This window comes from Salvelinus alpinus, chromosome 3 (assembly GCF_045679555.1).
Source record: "Salvelinus alpinus chromosome 3, SLU_Salpinus.1, whole genome shotgun sequence".
Lineage (NCBI taxonomy): Eukaryota > Metazoa > Chordata > Actinopteri > Salmoniformes > Salmonidae > Salvelinus > Salvelinus alpinus.
In genome coordinates this window covers 65,266,831-65,282,315 of record NC_092088.1, presented here as the reverse complement: position 1 = coordinate 65,282,315, position 15,485 = coordinate 65,266,831, and the positions used below count along the sequence as shown (strand labels likewise).

Genomic DNA, 15,485 nt, shown 5'->3' with positions numbered 1-15,485 from the left:
CAGGAAGCGGCGCAGGTCCTAATCCAGGCACTTGTCATCTCCCGTCTGGATTACTGCAACTCGCTGTTGGCTGGGCTCCCTGCCTGTGCCATTAAACCCCTACAACTCATCCAGAACGCCGCAGCCCGTCTGGTGTTCAACTTTCCCAAGTTCTCTCACGTCACCCCGCTCCTCCGCTCTCTCCACTGGCTTCCAGTTGAAGCTCGCATCCGCTACAAGACCATGGTGCTTGCCTACGGAGCTGTGAGGGGAACGGCACCTCCGTACCTTCAGGCTCTGATCAGGCCCTACACCCAAACAAGGGCACTGCGTTCATCCACCTCTGGCCTGCTCGCCTCCCTACCTCTGAGGAAGTACAGTTCCCGCTCAGCCCAGTCAAAACTGTTCGCTGCTCTGGCACCCCAATGGTGGAACAAACTCCCTCACGACGCCAGGTCAGCGGAGTCAATCACCACCTTCCGGAGACACCTGAAACCCCACCTCTTTAAGGAATACCTAGGATAGGATAAAGTAATCCTTCTAACCCCCCCCCCCTTAAAAGAGTTAGATGCACTATTGTAAAGTGGTTGTTCCACTGGATATCATAAGGTGAATGCACCAATTTGTAAGTCGCTCTGGATAAGAGCGTCTGCTAAATGACTTAAATGTAAAATGTAAATGTAAATGTAAAATTTAATCAGCTATTCACAAAGCACAAGATATTAGCTAGTACTGTCTAATAGCTATAGATAGCTATCACAAATTAGTCTGGATTCATCACACTTGATTCTCAACCTCATTTTCTTTCTCACGTTCTGATGTCACTCAAGAAGTGCTAGCACACTGCCTTATTAGGAAACGCAGCCACCTGTTGGTAACGTTTAGCCAATTATAGGAGAGGTCATGAGAATTTCTTCATATCTGACTAGTTAGGAGGACTCTAAAGGCTAAACAATCGTTATACAGTTTGTCTTACTCCTAAATATACTGTAGGCCTGCATCTATATTTCATACATTTCTACTCTTCTGGAGTAAGCCTACTTTGAACATATTTATGGATGAACAGCTGTGTGGACATGCCCAGTCGTAGCTCATAGAAAAGTTTATGCCCAAACAGGTATAATTTGTAGGTCCGGCGTAGAGTACATTTTGCGTTGGACATAGAGTTACGACCCACTTACAACCAACTGGAGCAACCGGCCCCAGCAAAGTCACATGAGAATTCAGGTAAACATTGTTCTTCATTGTTCTTGTGTTTAATATGCACCCTGGGCTTCACCCCCCTGGGTTTACCATACACTGAATCTCAAAATAGACCAAAGGAAAAATAATGCATATGAAATAGAATTACAATATTCTTACAGAACTATAGCATCTACCTCTACCAATGAGACTTCCCATCAGGGCCTCATAACCCTTTGAACATGTCCATAGTTATCCATAGTTATAAAGGGTTATCCATAAATAGCCTGAGTGATAACATGTATTAAGTAGGCCTAGCCTATATCTCCCTGTCAGGAATGGTTTTGCATCTATCAACAGTAAACCTAGTGCCGATAAGTTTTTCCTGGTCTTTTGTTATGTTTTTCCATGTAGCAATGTTGATTCTTTTGAATGCTGACCATTCTTATGATGCATGACTGCATCATCATGCATATTATCTGTATGCCTTAAGTGTGTTACTGAAGCCTCAAAACAACTGTAACCTGGTGCAAGGACGGTCCATCTCTTATCTGGTCAAGGAGCTATAATATTGCTCACCACTGGAGCCTTGATGCCAAAGCACCTCCATTCCAACCACTGAGATGACATTGACTGTGGGACATTTCACAATTCCCAGTGGTTATTTCAGAAATCACAGTCCATTTAAAGCCAATTAAATATGATCGCAACAGTAGAGTATTCCTCCACCACACAACCACCACAAAGAACTGCACTCACACGGCAATGTAAAGAACCGCCCCAGGTGGTAAGGGTAGGCAACAACACGTCTGCCACGCTGATCCTACTTAGTCCCCTCCTGTACTCCCTGTTCACCCACGACTACGTGGCCTAACACGACTCCAACACCATCAAGTTTGCTGACGACACAACAGTGCTACAACATCACCAATGACCTACCGACAACGATGAGACAGCCTATAGGGAGGAGGTCAGAGAACTGGCCGTGTGGTGCCAGGACAACAACCTCTCCCTCAATGTAAGACAAAGAAGCTGATCGTGGACTACAGGAAAAGGAGGGCCGAACAGGTCCCCACTAACGTCAAAGTGGCTGTAGTGGAGCGGGTCGAGAGTTTCAAGTAGAGGTCGACCGATTATGATTTTTCAATACCGATACCGATTATTGGAGGACAAAAAAAGCCGATACTGATTAATCGGCCGATTTTTTAAATTTATTTTTTTATAATGTTTTATATATATATATATATATATCATACACACACACACATTTTTGTAATATTGACAATTGCAACAATACTGAATGAACAATGAACACTTTTATTTTTAATTAATATAATACATAAATACACACACACACACACAGCTCTGAAGTGACAATGATACTGAAGAGTCTGCTTAGGAGACAAATACTCTCAACTGTTTGAATAAAAATAGAGTTTAAGTTACTTGTGATGAATGTTGAAAACAAAAACTGTCATTTCTATATGCAGGAAATCCTATTTTAATAATGGGCATGGTAAGAATTGACGACCAAAGTGCGAGTCATAATTCCCATGACACCTTCTAGCAAAATCTGAAAAGCGGTTCCTTCATTTATTCCATAGGATATTTTTAGATTCAATTAAAATAAGGTCTGTGTTTCGTGTAGGCTTACACCACCTTGCCAATTTTATAACTGTGTAGATATCCATAGGACAAGGTAACTCTGATCAATATTGGCTAAATATAAGCGAAGATAAAAAAAATTGTAGAGTGGATTTATGAAAATATGTTGACAAACGTTACCTTATCCTAGTGAGATTTACACGGGTATCAAAACGTCGAGGCGGTTTAAGCCTGCACGAAACACAGACCTTATTTGAAGTAGATCAAGACATTCTCTATGGAAGACATGAACGGTAAAATAACGAAGGAACCCCTTTCAAGTTCAGCCGCAAGTTATTACAGGAATTATAACGCGTCGACTATTTCTCTCTAAACCATATACCTTTGACTAATCCGGAAACTATCACCTCGAAAACAAAACGTTTATTCCGTTCCGTATTTTATCTAACGGGTGGCATCCATGAGTCTAAATATTCCTGTTACATTGCACAACCTTCAATGTTATGTCATAATTACGTAAAATTCTGGCAAATTAGTTCGCAAAGAGCCAGGCGGCCCAAACTGTTGCATATACCCTGACTCTGCGTGCAATGAACGCAAGAGAAATGACACAATTTCACCTGGTTAATATTGCCTGCCAACCTGGATTTCTTTTAGCTAAATATGCAGGTTTAAAAATATATACTTGTGTATTGATTTTAAGAAAGGCATTGATGTTTATGGTTAAGTACACATTGGAGCAATGACAGCCATTGATTGATTGTTTTTTATAAGATAAGTTTAATGCTAGCTAGCAATTTACCTTAGCTTACTGCATTCGCGTAACAGGCAGGCTCCTCGTGGAGTGCAATGTAATCAGGTGTTAGAGCATTGGACTAGTTAACTAGATTGGAAGATTGCAAGATTGGATCCCCCGAGCTGACAAGGTTAAAAATCTGTCGAGGCAGAACGTTCCTAGGCCGTCATTGAAAATAAGAATGTGTTCTTAACTGACTTGCCTAGTTAAATAAAGATTAAATAAAGGTGTAAAAAAAAATATATATATATATATATCGGCAAATCGGCGCCCAAAAATACCGATTTCCGATTGTTATGAAAACTTTAAATCGGCCCCGATTAATCGGCCATTCCGATTAATCGGTCGACCTCCAGTTTCAAGTTCCTTGGTGTCCACATAACCAGCGAACTATCATGGTCCAAACACCAAGACAGTTGTGAAGACCCCCTCAGGAGACTGAAAAGATTTAGCATGGGTCCCCAGATCCTCAAAAAGTTCTACAGCTACACCATCGAGAGCATCCTGACTGGTTGCATCACCGCCTGGTATGGCAACTGCTCGGAATCTGACCGTAATGTGCTATAGAGGGTAGTGTGTACGGCCCAGTACATCACTGGGGCCAAGCTTCCTGCCATCCAGGACCTATATAATAGGCGGTGTCAGAGTAAAGCCCATAAAATTGTCAGAGACTCCAGGCACCCAAGTCATAGACTGTTTTCTCTGCTACCGCACGGCAAGCGGTACCGGCGCGCCAAGTCTAGGACCAAAAGTCTCCTTAACAGCCTCTACCTCCAAACCATAAGACTGCTGAACAATTAATCAAATGACTCGGTACCGGTACCCCCTGTATATAGCCTCGTTATTGTTATTTTATAGTTACTTTTTATTATTTTTTTACATTAGTTTGTTTGGTAAATATTTTCTTAACTCTTCTTGAACTGCACTGTTGGTTAAGGGCTTGTAAGTAAGCATTTCACGTAAGGTCTATACTTGTTGTATTCAGCGCATGTGACAAATAACGTTTGATTTGATTTGAGCAGTACACAGAGTCTGTAGAAATTATTGACATATCCATTTTAAATGCCCTACATTTCTCCTCTGAAAATCAGAGTAGCCTACATAACCATTTTAATTGACATATACCATACATCCCGATAATCACCAAACGGGAGAGAACAACTTCAACATTTCAATACCCTAAACTGTGCCAACCAGACACTAAATTTAAATGCATATTTTTGGAGTTTTAAGCCATCCAGCCTTTCTTTTATTCTGCCTCTGATTTCAATAACCTTAAAATCACATTAAAAGATGAAAAATGCAACACAATTTCTGCTGACTCTGTCTGCTTTGAAATGCAAATGGCTTATTGGTTATATATAGCTATAGTTTCCATCCAAATGGCAACAGATTTTCATGGAAGTATTCTACAATCCGCATAAAGAAAATGTGAATTTTCCCACCAGGGATGTGTTTCCACCAAACTGACTTGTTGCGTAAAGAAAATCAGTGCGTGATGACGTAGTGCACACAATGTACTTTTTTGCTTATGTTTTCATGCACTGAATAAAAATCAAAAATTCAATGTTTTCCATTGCATTTTCAACTCTACTGATAGTTTTGTCACAACTGTTGCATTAAATAGCAAATGTGCCTACTCTGGTCTTGGTACGTGTGCTCTATCCAACAGCTCGCAGATACAGTGCGGGTAGGCTGTGCGAGTAGGCTCATCTACATGATGAGATGATTATGGATAAGAGTGAGAATATTTCTTTTGTGAAACGGCAGTCAAGCAACGATCATCATGTCATCAGAATAAGACCCTCAATATTTATTAGAAAGGCGCATCAAGCTCATCACCATGCACTTCCACCACCCTGTGAAGTTCCTCATAATTTATTTCATCTGCAGACTAAAAAACTGCATGGTTTCCCGAGTCGTAGTTGGAGGACCACACACCATATCATCGCGTGACTCCAAGTTTAATTTGATATGATATTATTATATCAATATTTGTGCATGAAGGTGTTTCCACCGCCATTCTCGCATAATAAATTTTATCGACACCAAAAGATCCCACCATGTTGAACAAACAAATGATCTACATTTATAAAATTGTACTAAAACATCTGTTTCCATCACAGGTGTCGTGATTTTAGATTTTTTTTCGGTATTACTTGACTTGCACAACTGTCAATGGAAACGTGGTTTATAAGAGGGGTCTTTTAAATGCATAAGTGGGCCTCGAACCTAGTGCCCAAAGAAGTGAAATAACTGGACAGGGAACAATTTTCGAAGTCACAAAACTCTCCATTTTCCTTGTGTGGGAAATGAGGTGGCTGTCACAAACTCCAAATAAAAGATTCTGCTGCCACATAGCGCCAGCTGTCTGCTAAATAATTGATGCTTTTGGCTCTCAACTTTGCATCCGTCTGTCTAATCAATATTTTTCAATGGAAAGTGTATACAGTGCCTTACGAAAGTATTCACCCCACTTGGCATTTTTCCTATTTTGTTGCCTTACAACCTGGAATTAAAATAGATTTTTTGAGGGGTTGTATCATTTGATTTACACAACATGCCTACCACTTTTAAGATGTAAAATATTCTTTATTGTGAAACAAACAAGAAATAAGACAAAAAACAGAGAACTTGAGCATGCATAACTATTCACCCCCCCCAAAGTCAATACTTTGTAGAGCCACCTTTTGCCGCAATTACAGCTGCAAGTCTCTTTGGATATGTCTCTATAAGCTTGGCACATCTAGCCACTGGGAGTTTTGCCCTTTCTTCAATGCAAAACTGCTCTGGCTTCTTCAAGTTGGATGAGTTCCTGCTGGTATACAGCAATCTTTAAGTCATACCACAGATTCTCAATTGGATTGAGACTAGGCCTGGGCTTTGACTAGGCCATTCTAAGACATTTAAATGTTTCCCCTTAAACCACTTGAGTGTTGCTTTAGCAGTACGCTTAGGGTCATTGTCCTGCTGGAAGGTGAACCTCTGTCCCAGTCTCAAATCTCTGGAAGACTGAAACAGGTTTCCATCAATAATTTCCCTGTATTTAGCGCCATCCATCATTCCTTCAATTCTGACCAGTTTCCCAGTCCCTGCCGATGAAAAACATCCCCACAGCATGATGCTGCCACCACCATGCTTCACTGTGGGGATGGGTCTTCGGGGTGATGAGAGGTGTTGGGTTTGTGCCAGATATAGCGTTTTCCTTGATGGCCAAAAAGCTCAATTTTAGTCTCATCTGACCAGAGTACCTTCTTCCATATGTTTGGGGAGTCTCCCACATGCCTTTTGACGAACACCAAACGTGTTTGCTTGTTTTTGTCTTTCAGCAATGGCTTTTTTTCTGGCCACTCTTCCGTAAAGCCCAGCTCTGTGGAGTGTACGGTTTAAAGTGGTCCTATGGACAGATACTCCAATCTCCACTGTGGAGCTTTGCAGCTCCTTCAGGGTTATCTTTCGCCTCTTTGTTGCCTCTCTGATTAATGCCCTCCTTGCCTGGTTCGTAAGTTTTGGTGGGCGGCCCTCTCTTGGCAGGTTTGTTGTGGTGCCATATTCTTTCAATTTTTTAATAATGGATTTAATGGTGCTCCTTGGGATGTTCAAAGTTTCAGATTTTTTTTTATAAGCCAACCCTGATCTGTACTTCTCCACAACTTTGTCCCTGACTTGTTTGGAAAGCTCCTTGGTCTTCATGGTGCCGCTTGCTTGGTGGTGCCCCTTGATTAGTGGCGTTGCAGACTCTGGGGCCTTTCAGAACAGGTGTATATATACTGAGATCATGTGACAGATCATGTAACACTTAGATTGCACACGGGTGGACTTTATTTAACTAATTATGTGACTTCTGAAGGTAATTGGTTGCACCAGATCTTATTTAGGTGCATCATAGCAAAGGGGGTGAATACATATGCACGGACCACTTTTCCGTTTTGTATTTTTTCGCATTTTTGAAACAAGTTTTTTTCCCCATTTCACTTCACCAATTTGGACTATTTTGTGTATGTCCATTACATAAAATCCAAATAAAAATCAATTTAAATTACAGATTGTAATGCAACAAAACAGGAAAAACGCCAAGATGGGTGAATACTTTTGCAAAGCACTGTAACTATGAATAGGAATCTATTTTACTGATTACACGATATAGAGTCTAAAATGGCTAAAATGGCATGGACAGCTATGCATCTTGCCTCTTCTAAGAATTGTAGATTATTTTAATAATTTACATGTTTTTCCTTGTAAAACAATTATATGTGCATGCTCCAGAATCAGTCACAAAACTCAAAGTAGTTAGTATACATATGTGTAAAAAGCACCATCAATAAACTACATGTATAGCCTTTGTTTTACATACAGTGCCTTCAGGAAGTATTCATAGCCCTTGACGTATTCCACATTTTGTTACAGCCCGAATTCAAAATGGATTAAATCGATTTTCATTCTCACCCATCTACACACAATAACCCATAATGACAAAGTTAATTTTGGGGGGAGGGAATGTTTGCACATTTATTGATAATTAAATTCCAAAATATCTAATTTACATAAGTATTCACACCCCTGAGTCAATACATGTTAGAAACACCTTTGGTAGCGATTGCAGCTGCGAGTCTTTCTGGGTAAGACTCTGACAGCTTACTTTGCACACTTGGATTGTACAATATTTGCACATTTATTATTTTCATAATTCTTCAAACTCGGTAAAATTGGTTGATGATCATTGCTAGACAACCATTTTCAAGTCTTGCCATAGATTTTAAAGCAGATTTAAGTCAAACCTGTAACTCGCCCACTCAGGAACATTCACTGTGTTCTTGATAAGCAACTCGTGTTGATTTGGCCTTGTTTTAGGTTATTGTCCTGCTGAAAGGTGAATACATATCCCAGTGTCTGGTGGAAAGCAGACTGAAACAGTTTTTCAGGTTTAGCCTGTACTTAGCTCCATTCAGTTTCTTTTTTTAACCTGAAAAACTCCCCAGTCCTTGACGATTACAAGCATACCCATAACATGATGCAGCCACCACTATGCTTGAAAATATGGATACTCAGTAATGTGTTGTATTGGATTTGTATTTCTCAAAAAGTGCACATTACTTTAGTGCCTTGTTGCAAACAGGATACATGTTTTGGAATTCTCTTTTTCACTCTGTCAATTAGGTTAATATTGTGGAGTAACTACAATGACGTTGATCCTATCACAGTCAATAAACTCTGTAACTGTTTTAAAGTCACCATTAGCCTCATGGTGAAATCCCTGAGCGGTTTCCTTCCTCTCCGGCAACTGAGTTAGGAAGGATCCCTGTATCTTTGTAGTGACTGGGTAAATTGATACATACCATCCAAAGTATAATAAAAAACTTCACCATGCTCAAAGGGATATTCAATATCTACATTTTTTGTTTGACCTAAACTCAGCAAAAAAAGAAACGTCCCTTTATCAGGACCCTGTCTTTCAAAGATAATTCGTAAAAATCCAAATAACTTACTTCACAGATCTTCATTGTAAAGGGTTTAAACTCTGTTTCCCATGCTTGATCAATGAACCATAAACAATTAATGAACATGCACCTGTGGAACGGTCGTTAAGACACTACAGCTTACAGACGGTAGGCAATTAAGGTCACAGTTATGAAAACTGATGACACTAAAGAGGCCTTTCTACTGACTCTGAAAAACACATCTGCATGAACGTGCCTTAGGCATGCTGCAAGGAGGCATGAGGACTGCAGATGTGGTCATGGCAATAAATTGCTATTTCCGTACTGTGAGACGCCTAAGACAGTGCTACAGGGAGACATGACGGACAGCTGATTGTCCTCGCAGTGGCAGATCACTTGTAACAACACCTGCACAGGATCGGTACATCCGAACATCACACCTGCGGGACAGGTACAGGATGGCAACAACAACTGCCCGAGTTACACCAGGAACGCACAATCCCTCCATCAGTGCTCAGACTATCCGCAATAGGCTGAGAGAGGCTGGACTGAGTGCTTATAGGCCTGTTGTAAGGCAGGTCCTCACCAGACATCACCGGCAACAACGTCGACTATGGGCACAAACCCACCGTTGCTGGACCAGACAGGACTGGCAAAAAGTGCTCTTCACTGACGAGTCGCGGTTTTGTCTCACCAGGGGTGATGGTCGGATTCACGTTTATTGTCGAAGGGATGAGCGTTACACCGAGGCCTGTACTCTGGAGCGGGATCGATTTGGAGGTGGAGGGTCCGTCATGGTCTGGGGCGATGTGTCACAGCATCATTGGACTGAGCTTGTTGTCATTGCAGGAAATCTCAACGCTGTGCGTTACAGGGAAGACATCCTCCTCCCTCATGTGGTACCCTTCCTGCAGGCTCATCCTGACATGACCCTCCAGCATGACAATGCCACCAGCCATACTGCTCGTTCTGTGCATGATTTCCTGCAAGACAGGAATGTCAGAGCCCGGATCTCAATCCCATTGAGCACGTCGGGCCCTGATGGATCAGATGGTGAGGGCTAGGACCATTCCCCCCAGAAATGTCTGGGAACTTTCAGGTGCCTTGGTGGAAGAGTGGGGTGACATCTCATAGCAAGAACTGGCAAATCTGGTGCAGTCCATGAGGAGGAGATGCACTGCAGTACTTAATGCAGCTGGTGGCCACACCAGATATTGACTGTTACTTTTGATTTTGATCCCCCTTTGTTCAGGGACACATTATTAAATTTCTGCCTGTCACATGTCTGTGGAACTTGTTCAGTTTATGTCTCAGTTGTTGAATATTGTTATGTTCATACAAATATTTACACATGTTGAGTTTGCTGAAAATAAATGCAGTTGACAGTGAAAAGACGTTTCTTTTTTTGCTGAGTTTATTTACCTATAGGTGCCCTTCTTTGCGAGGCATTGGAAAACCTTTGTGGTCTTTGTGGCTGAATCTGTGTTTGAAATTCACTGCTCGACCGAGGGACCTTACAGATAATTCATTATATGTGTGTGGTACAGAGATGATGTAGACATTCAAAAATAATTTATTACTGCACACAGTGAGTCCATGCAACTTACTATGTGACTTGTTAAGCAAATGTTTACTCCTGAACATATTTAGGCTTGCCATAACAAAGGGATTGAATACTTATTGACTCAAGACACTTCAGCTTATCATTTGAATACATTTGTAAACATTTCAAAATACGTAATACCACTTTGACATTATGGGGTGTTGTGTGTCTGTAGGCCAGTGACAAAAGATATAAATGTAATCTTAAATTCAGGCCATAACACAACAACATTTGGAAAACGTCAATGGGTGTGAATACTTTCTGAAGGCACTGTATCTCTACCGTCATCATAGGGTCTCAATCTGTGCATTCTGGTCTACAGAATAAGGCAAACAGTTGAGACTAGAATTTTTGTGAATCAGGGAACTCACTTTCTATCCTAAAGGTTAAATTAATAAACACATGTATTTGTTAACCATAAACTTATTATTGGCATTACAATGACATAGGTCTGAAATGTGTACGGTGCATTCTATTAGAATAATCTATAACATCCTGCATGATAAAAAAAGATGAATTAGGCCATGTCTGCCCAAAGTCCCCACATGACTTTGAGATGCAGCATTGTCATTAACTCTGATGGCACAGCTGTGACAAAACAAATGTTTCTTTCACAAGCCTGGGAACCACTGAAAATGCCTGCAGCATTGTTAATTCCTCTGGAAATCGTATCACTCAAAACTAAATATTATTGGAGTTGAAAAACTAGTGTTTGACGTATGATTCATGCACATTAGGTCCCTCTCTGCAGAAAGTAGAGGCTTCATATGAATATATCAGGCTGGCTAAATGAGTACCAGGTATATTACATCCTGATGCCTAGTCACCTTAACCCTATACATATCTACCTTTATCACGCCCGTATCCCTGCACATTGTAAATATGGTACTGACTGACCCCGTATATATTATGCTTGCTTACTTTCTCGTGTTCTTATTATTATATATTGTGTGCTTTTGTTCTACCTTATGTCATTTTTAATAGTACATTGTTATTGATTACTGCATTGTTGGGTTTAGAGCTGCTAGAAAGGCATTTCACTGTACAGTACTTGTGCATATGACATTGAAACTTGAAGAACTTGAAAACCAATGCTGTAATGAAGGTAAAAGACTGAATAATCTAATGGCAACTGCCTTGCCGGCGCAATGCCACTTTGTCCAAGCGACTCCTAAACTCGTTCTTTAACAGTATCCCATGACGAAGGATGCTAGCCTAATGTAAGAGGAGGTCATCACCAGTGGTGGAAAAAGTACTCAATTTTCATACTTGAGTAAAAGATATGTTAACAGAAAATGACTCAAGTAAAAGTGAGTCACCCAGTAAGATACTACTTGAGTAAAAGTCTAAAAGTATTTGGTTTTAAATATACTTAAGTATCAAAAGTAAATGGAATTGCTACAATATACTTAAGTATTAAAAGTTCAAGTATAAATAATTTCAAATTCCTTATATTAAGCAAACCAGATGGGACAGTTTTTATAATTTTTTATTATTGATGGATAGCCAAGGGCACACTCCACCACTCAGACATAATTTACAAACAAAGCATGTGTGTTAGGTGAGTCTGCCAGATCAGAGGCAGTAGGTATGACCAGGGATGTTCTCTTGATGAGTGCATGAATTGAACCATTTTCCTGTCAAAATGTAACAATTACTTTTGGGTGTCAGGGAAAATGTATGGAGTAAAAAGTATATTATTTTCTTTAGGAATGTAGTGAAGTAAAAGTTGGCAAAAATATAAAAAATAAAGTACAGATACCCCAAAAACCTACTTAATTAGTACTTTAAAGTATTTTTTACTTAAGTACTTTACACCACTGGCCATCACAAAGTCTTACTGAGTCCAACAAAAATCTTTGACCTCTGTCATTGTGCCATTTCAAACCAGATTCTTACGATGAGTATAAACCACTTGGACTAAGTTCTCTGTTTCTATGGAAATGCCAGCTGCACTACATAAAGTGACCAGCACAGGAGAGACTACAACAATTGCTGCATCAAAAAAACATCTGCAAGTTAGTCTGTGATGGGTGCGTTCCGAAGAATGCTTAATTAAATTATATCTAGAAGAATTGGATGTGATCAAAGTATTGCGAGAGTCAGTGGAAGTTGTCCTTATGGCCCGTATATGCATCTAGAATCCACTTGAGTGTCAGCACAAACATGGGACCTTGCCTAATATGGCTAAAGGATTGGGTGGGTGTGGGTGGGAGTTATGATGAAACTGCACTTCACTATCAATTGTGGGTCACAATATTATTAATTGGAGTCTGGGGTTCACCCTTTGCCAGGAGGTAGGCCTATGACCTGTAAGCGTGCTGAGGGTGTTGTGTTCAGAGGTTCAGACACTCCTCAGTTTAGAAACATATAGCCTGTGTTGCACATGGGGATGTGAAACTTACACCTCAGACTGAAGTGTCCCCACTTGTGTCTCTGAATGACTAGTGTTCTGTGTGGCGCGACTGGTAAAACGCTTTGGGAAGGCTAGCAAGGCAGAGGTCCTCGGTTTGAGCCTCGCTGTGAGACGAATCCATAAAAGTGGTACTCGCTAGGCAAGCAGTGTGATGTCCTTTATGCCCGCATGTGCAATTCCATGGCCTTACTACTTAAGACAAACATTGAGTGAATATATAGGCTGCTACAGAACAATTGTCATACACAAACAGCAATAGTCATAGTCATATGCTGCTAAGCCTGCTATGTAACAGTCTGTTGTCAAAACGGCCTAGTTTTAATGACATAAGTGATACAATGTTGAATCACTTGTGTCAATAATTAAATATTCAGATGTTACAACAAACTATGCAGTGAGCCTCCCTTGTCAACACGTGTTCCATAAGGTTTTCCCAGGATTAACGTTGGATGTTAGGGTAGACTGTAGCAATTTAAATTGCCTATGAACCTGAATTTGAGGCATGTCATTATCATTACTGTCTATTGTCAGAACAACATTGGAATGCACATCTGGTTCAGAAATGCGTAGCAGCCAGCTAGCTATGACCACAGATGCTACTGATATATATTCAATATTCAACACTGGCCACTGTAGTCGACGATAGACATAGTCTTGAACTTATGATCAATATTGTATCTCACTCTACCCCCAACCCCCTCCCCTCTTCAGTACTGGTTCCCCCCTTCAATTACAGTACATCTACGTGATTGAAACTGACATTTTAAGAGGCATTACAAAGAAAACGACACTGATGATAGCCTATTTGCCAAGTTACCAACGTGTTTTCCTTACTAGCAATATTCATGAACCATTACAAATATTCACAAATTGCCCATCATTGTACTTCTGTGGTTTACCATTAAAAGATAGAGACATTATTTAAACTAAATTACATGAAAGTACATATGTGATCAATAAAAACGAATCTTTAGGAACCAAAACAGTTTCAAATAAGAAGTACACACATGTCCAATAGGCCTACATGATTAATCCAATAATGGCAATGAAAAGTACATGAGAATATAAACCACTGGTATAATCATGAAGGGATTGTTTTACAATCCATGGTGAAAGAACAATAAATAACAGTCTGATAACAAATCATTAATTTGGCTAGTGGAGGAATATTAATGGCAATGATGGCCTCCACAGAGATTTCATGATCAGGCTAAAGTGACACAAGCCTGTGCCATTGTTTCTTTCACACGAATGTGGCTTTTTAAAACACTTAAACCATTGGAGGGCACGGTCACTTGTCAGAGGAGAAATAAAATGCTCATAAAGGCGCTATTGATGAGGCACTTGTGCAACGGCATGCCAGTCTCTCTCGGGAAATGCAAGAATGAGACCGACGTCAGGTTTCAGTCAAAAGCATATATAAAAACTGAAATTATGCCCAAATTATAATTTATCAATAGACTACCATGAAAAGACACAATAAATTGTCACCGTCATTCATCAGGCGTTTAATCACTGTAGGCTAATTGAGAAACGTTTTGGCTCTGGATATATTGCATACATGCAAGTTTTTCTCAAACTATTAAACGTGAGATTAGACGTATGACACAGTCACATCTCTATAGAGCAAACCCCACATATGGAAAGGATTTTAACTTACCGTTAGCTGCGGTAATCAGACATGCAAAAATAAGCAGGGTATGCTTAAATTTCCCCATCGCAGTCATGTTCGTTGTTATTCCACGCAGCCCCCGGTTTCTTGGGTTTTGTTCAACGATCAAAAAAATACATAGAGATCCAGCTTTGGCAAGAAGATGTGACGCCTATGGTGCAGGGATTCGCCTATATTAGCTCTCATGTCATCAAGAAATGCTACTGCAGAGATACGAGATTGTCGAGCAGAGACCCAAATAGGTTTCCTTGATCCAAGGATAGACAGAATGTGTACTGTTGGCTACTACGAGATTGCAAGAGAGGGAAGAGTAGAGGGAGCCTGTATCCAACAAAAAGAGTTGGACTCAACCATCATATACAGCCTGGTCTCATAGAGTAGACGTAATACAGTAATTGTAAATCCGAGACACTCAAATTAGTATTATGTTACATTTGGTATGGTTACATAAGACAGAAGGCTGCTTAAGGCAAAAACTAAAGTAGGGTGGTCGGTCGGGGTGGACTTGTAGACGTGTGACGTGAATGTCTAGCAACTTAAAGGTTGTGTGTTAAATATCATCACGGACAACTTTTGCATTTTAGCTAATTAGCTACTTTACAACTACTTACAATTTTCTTTACAACTACTTAGCATGTTATCTAACCCTCCCCCTAACCCTTTAACTTAACGACAAACCTTAAGCCTAACCTTAACCCCTGGCAAATGTTATTGTTAGCCACCTAGCTAACGTTTGCCCCACAAATTGGAGTTCGTAACATATCATACATTTTGCAAATTCGTAACATAGTGTA

General features: G+C 40.3%; 1 protein-coding gene across 1 annotated transcript in view; it reads right to left on the bottom strand.

The window, feature by feature from the left end:
* LOC139571177 (CUB and sushi domain-containing protein 1-like) overlaps positions 1 to 15,036 on the bottom strand; it is a 572,617-nt gene extending 557,581 nt beyond the window's left edge. The window contains exon 1 of the mRNA XM_071393795.1: positions 14,680 to 15,036. Within this exon, the coding sequence (XP_071249896.1) occupies positions 14,680 to 14,746 (67 nt within the window). The 5' untranslated portion in view covers positions 14,747 to 15,036. The remainder of the gene's footprint in view (positions 1 to 14,679) is intronic.
* Positions 15,037 to 15,485: the final 449 nt, after the last annotated feature.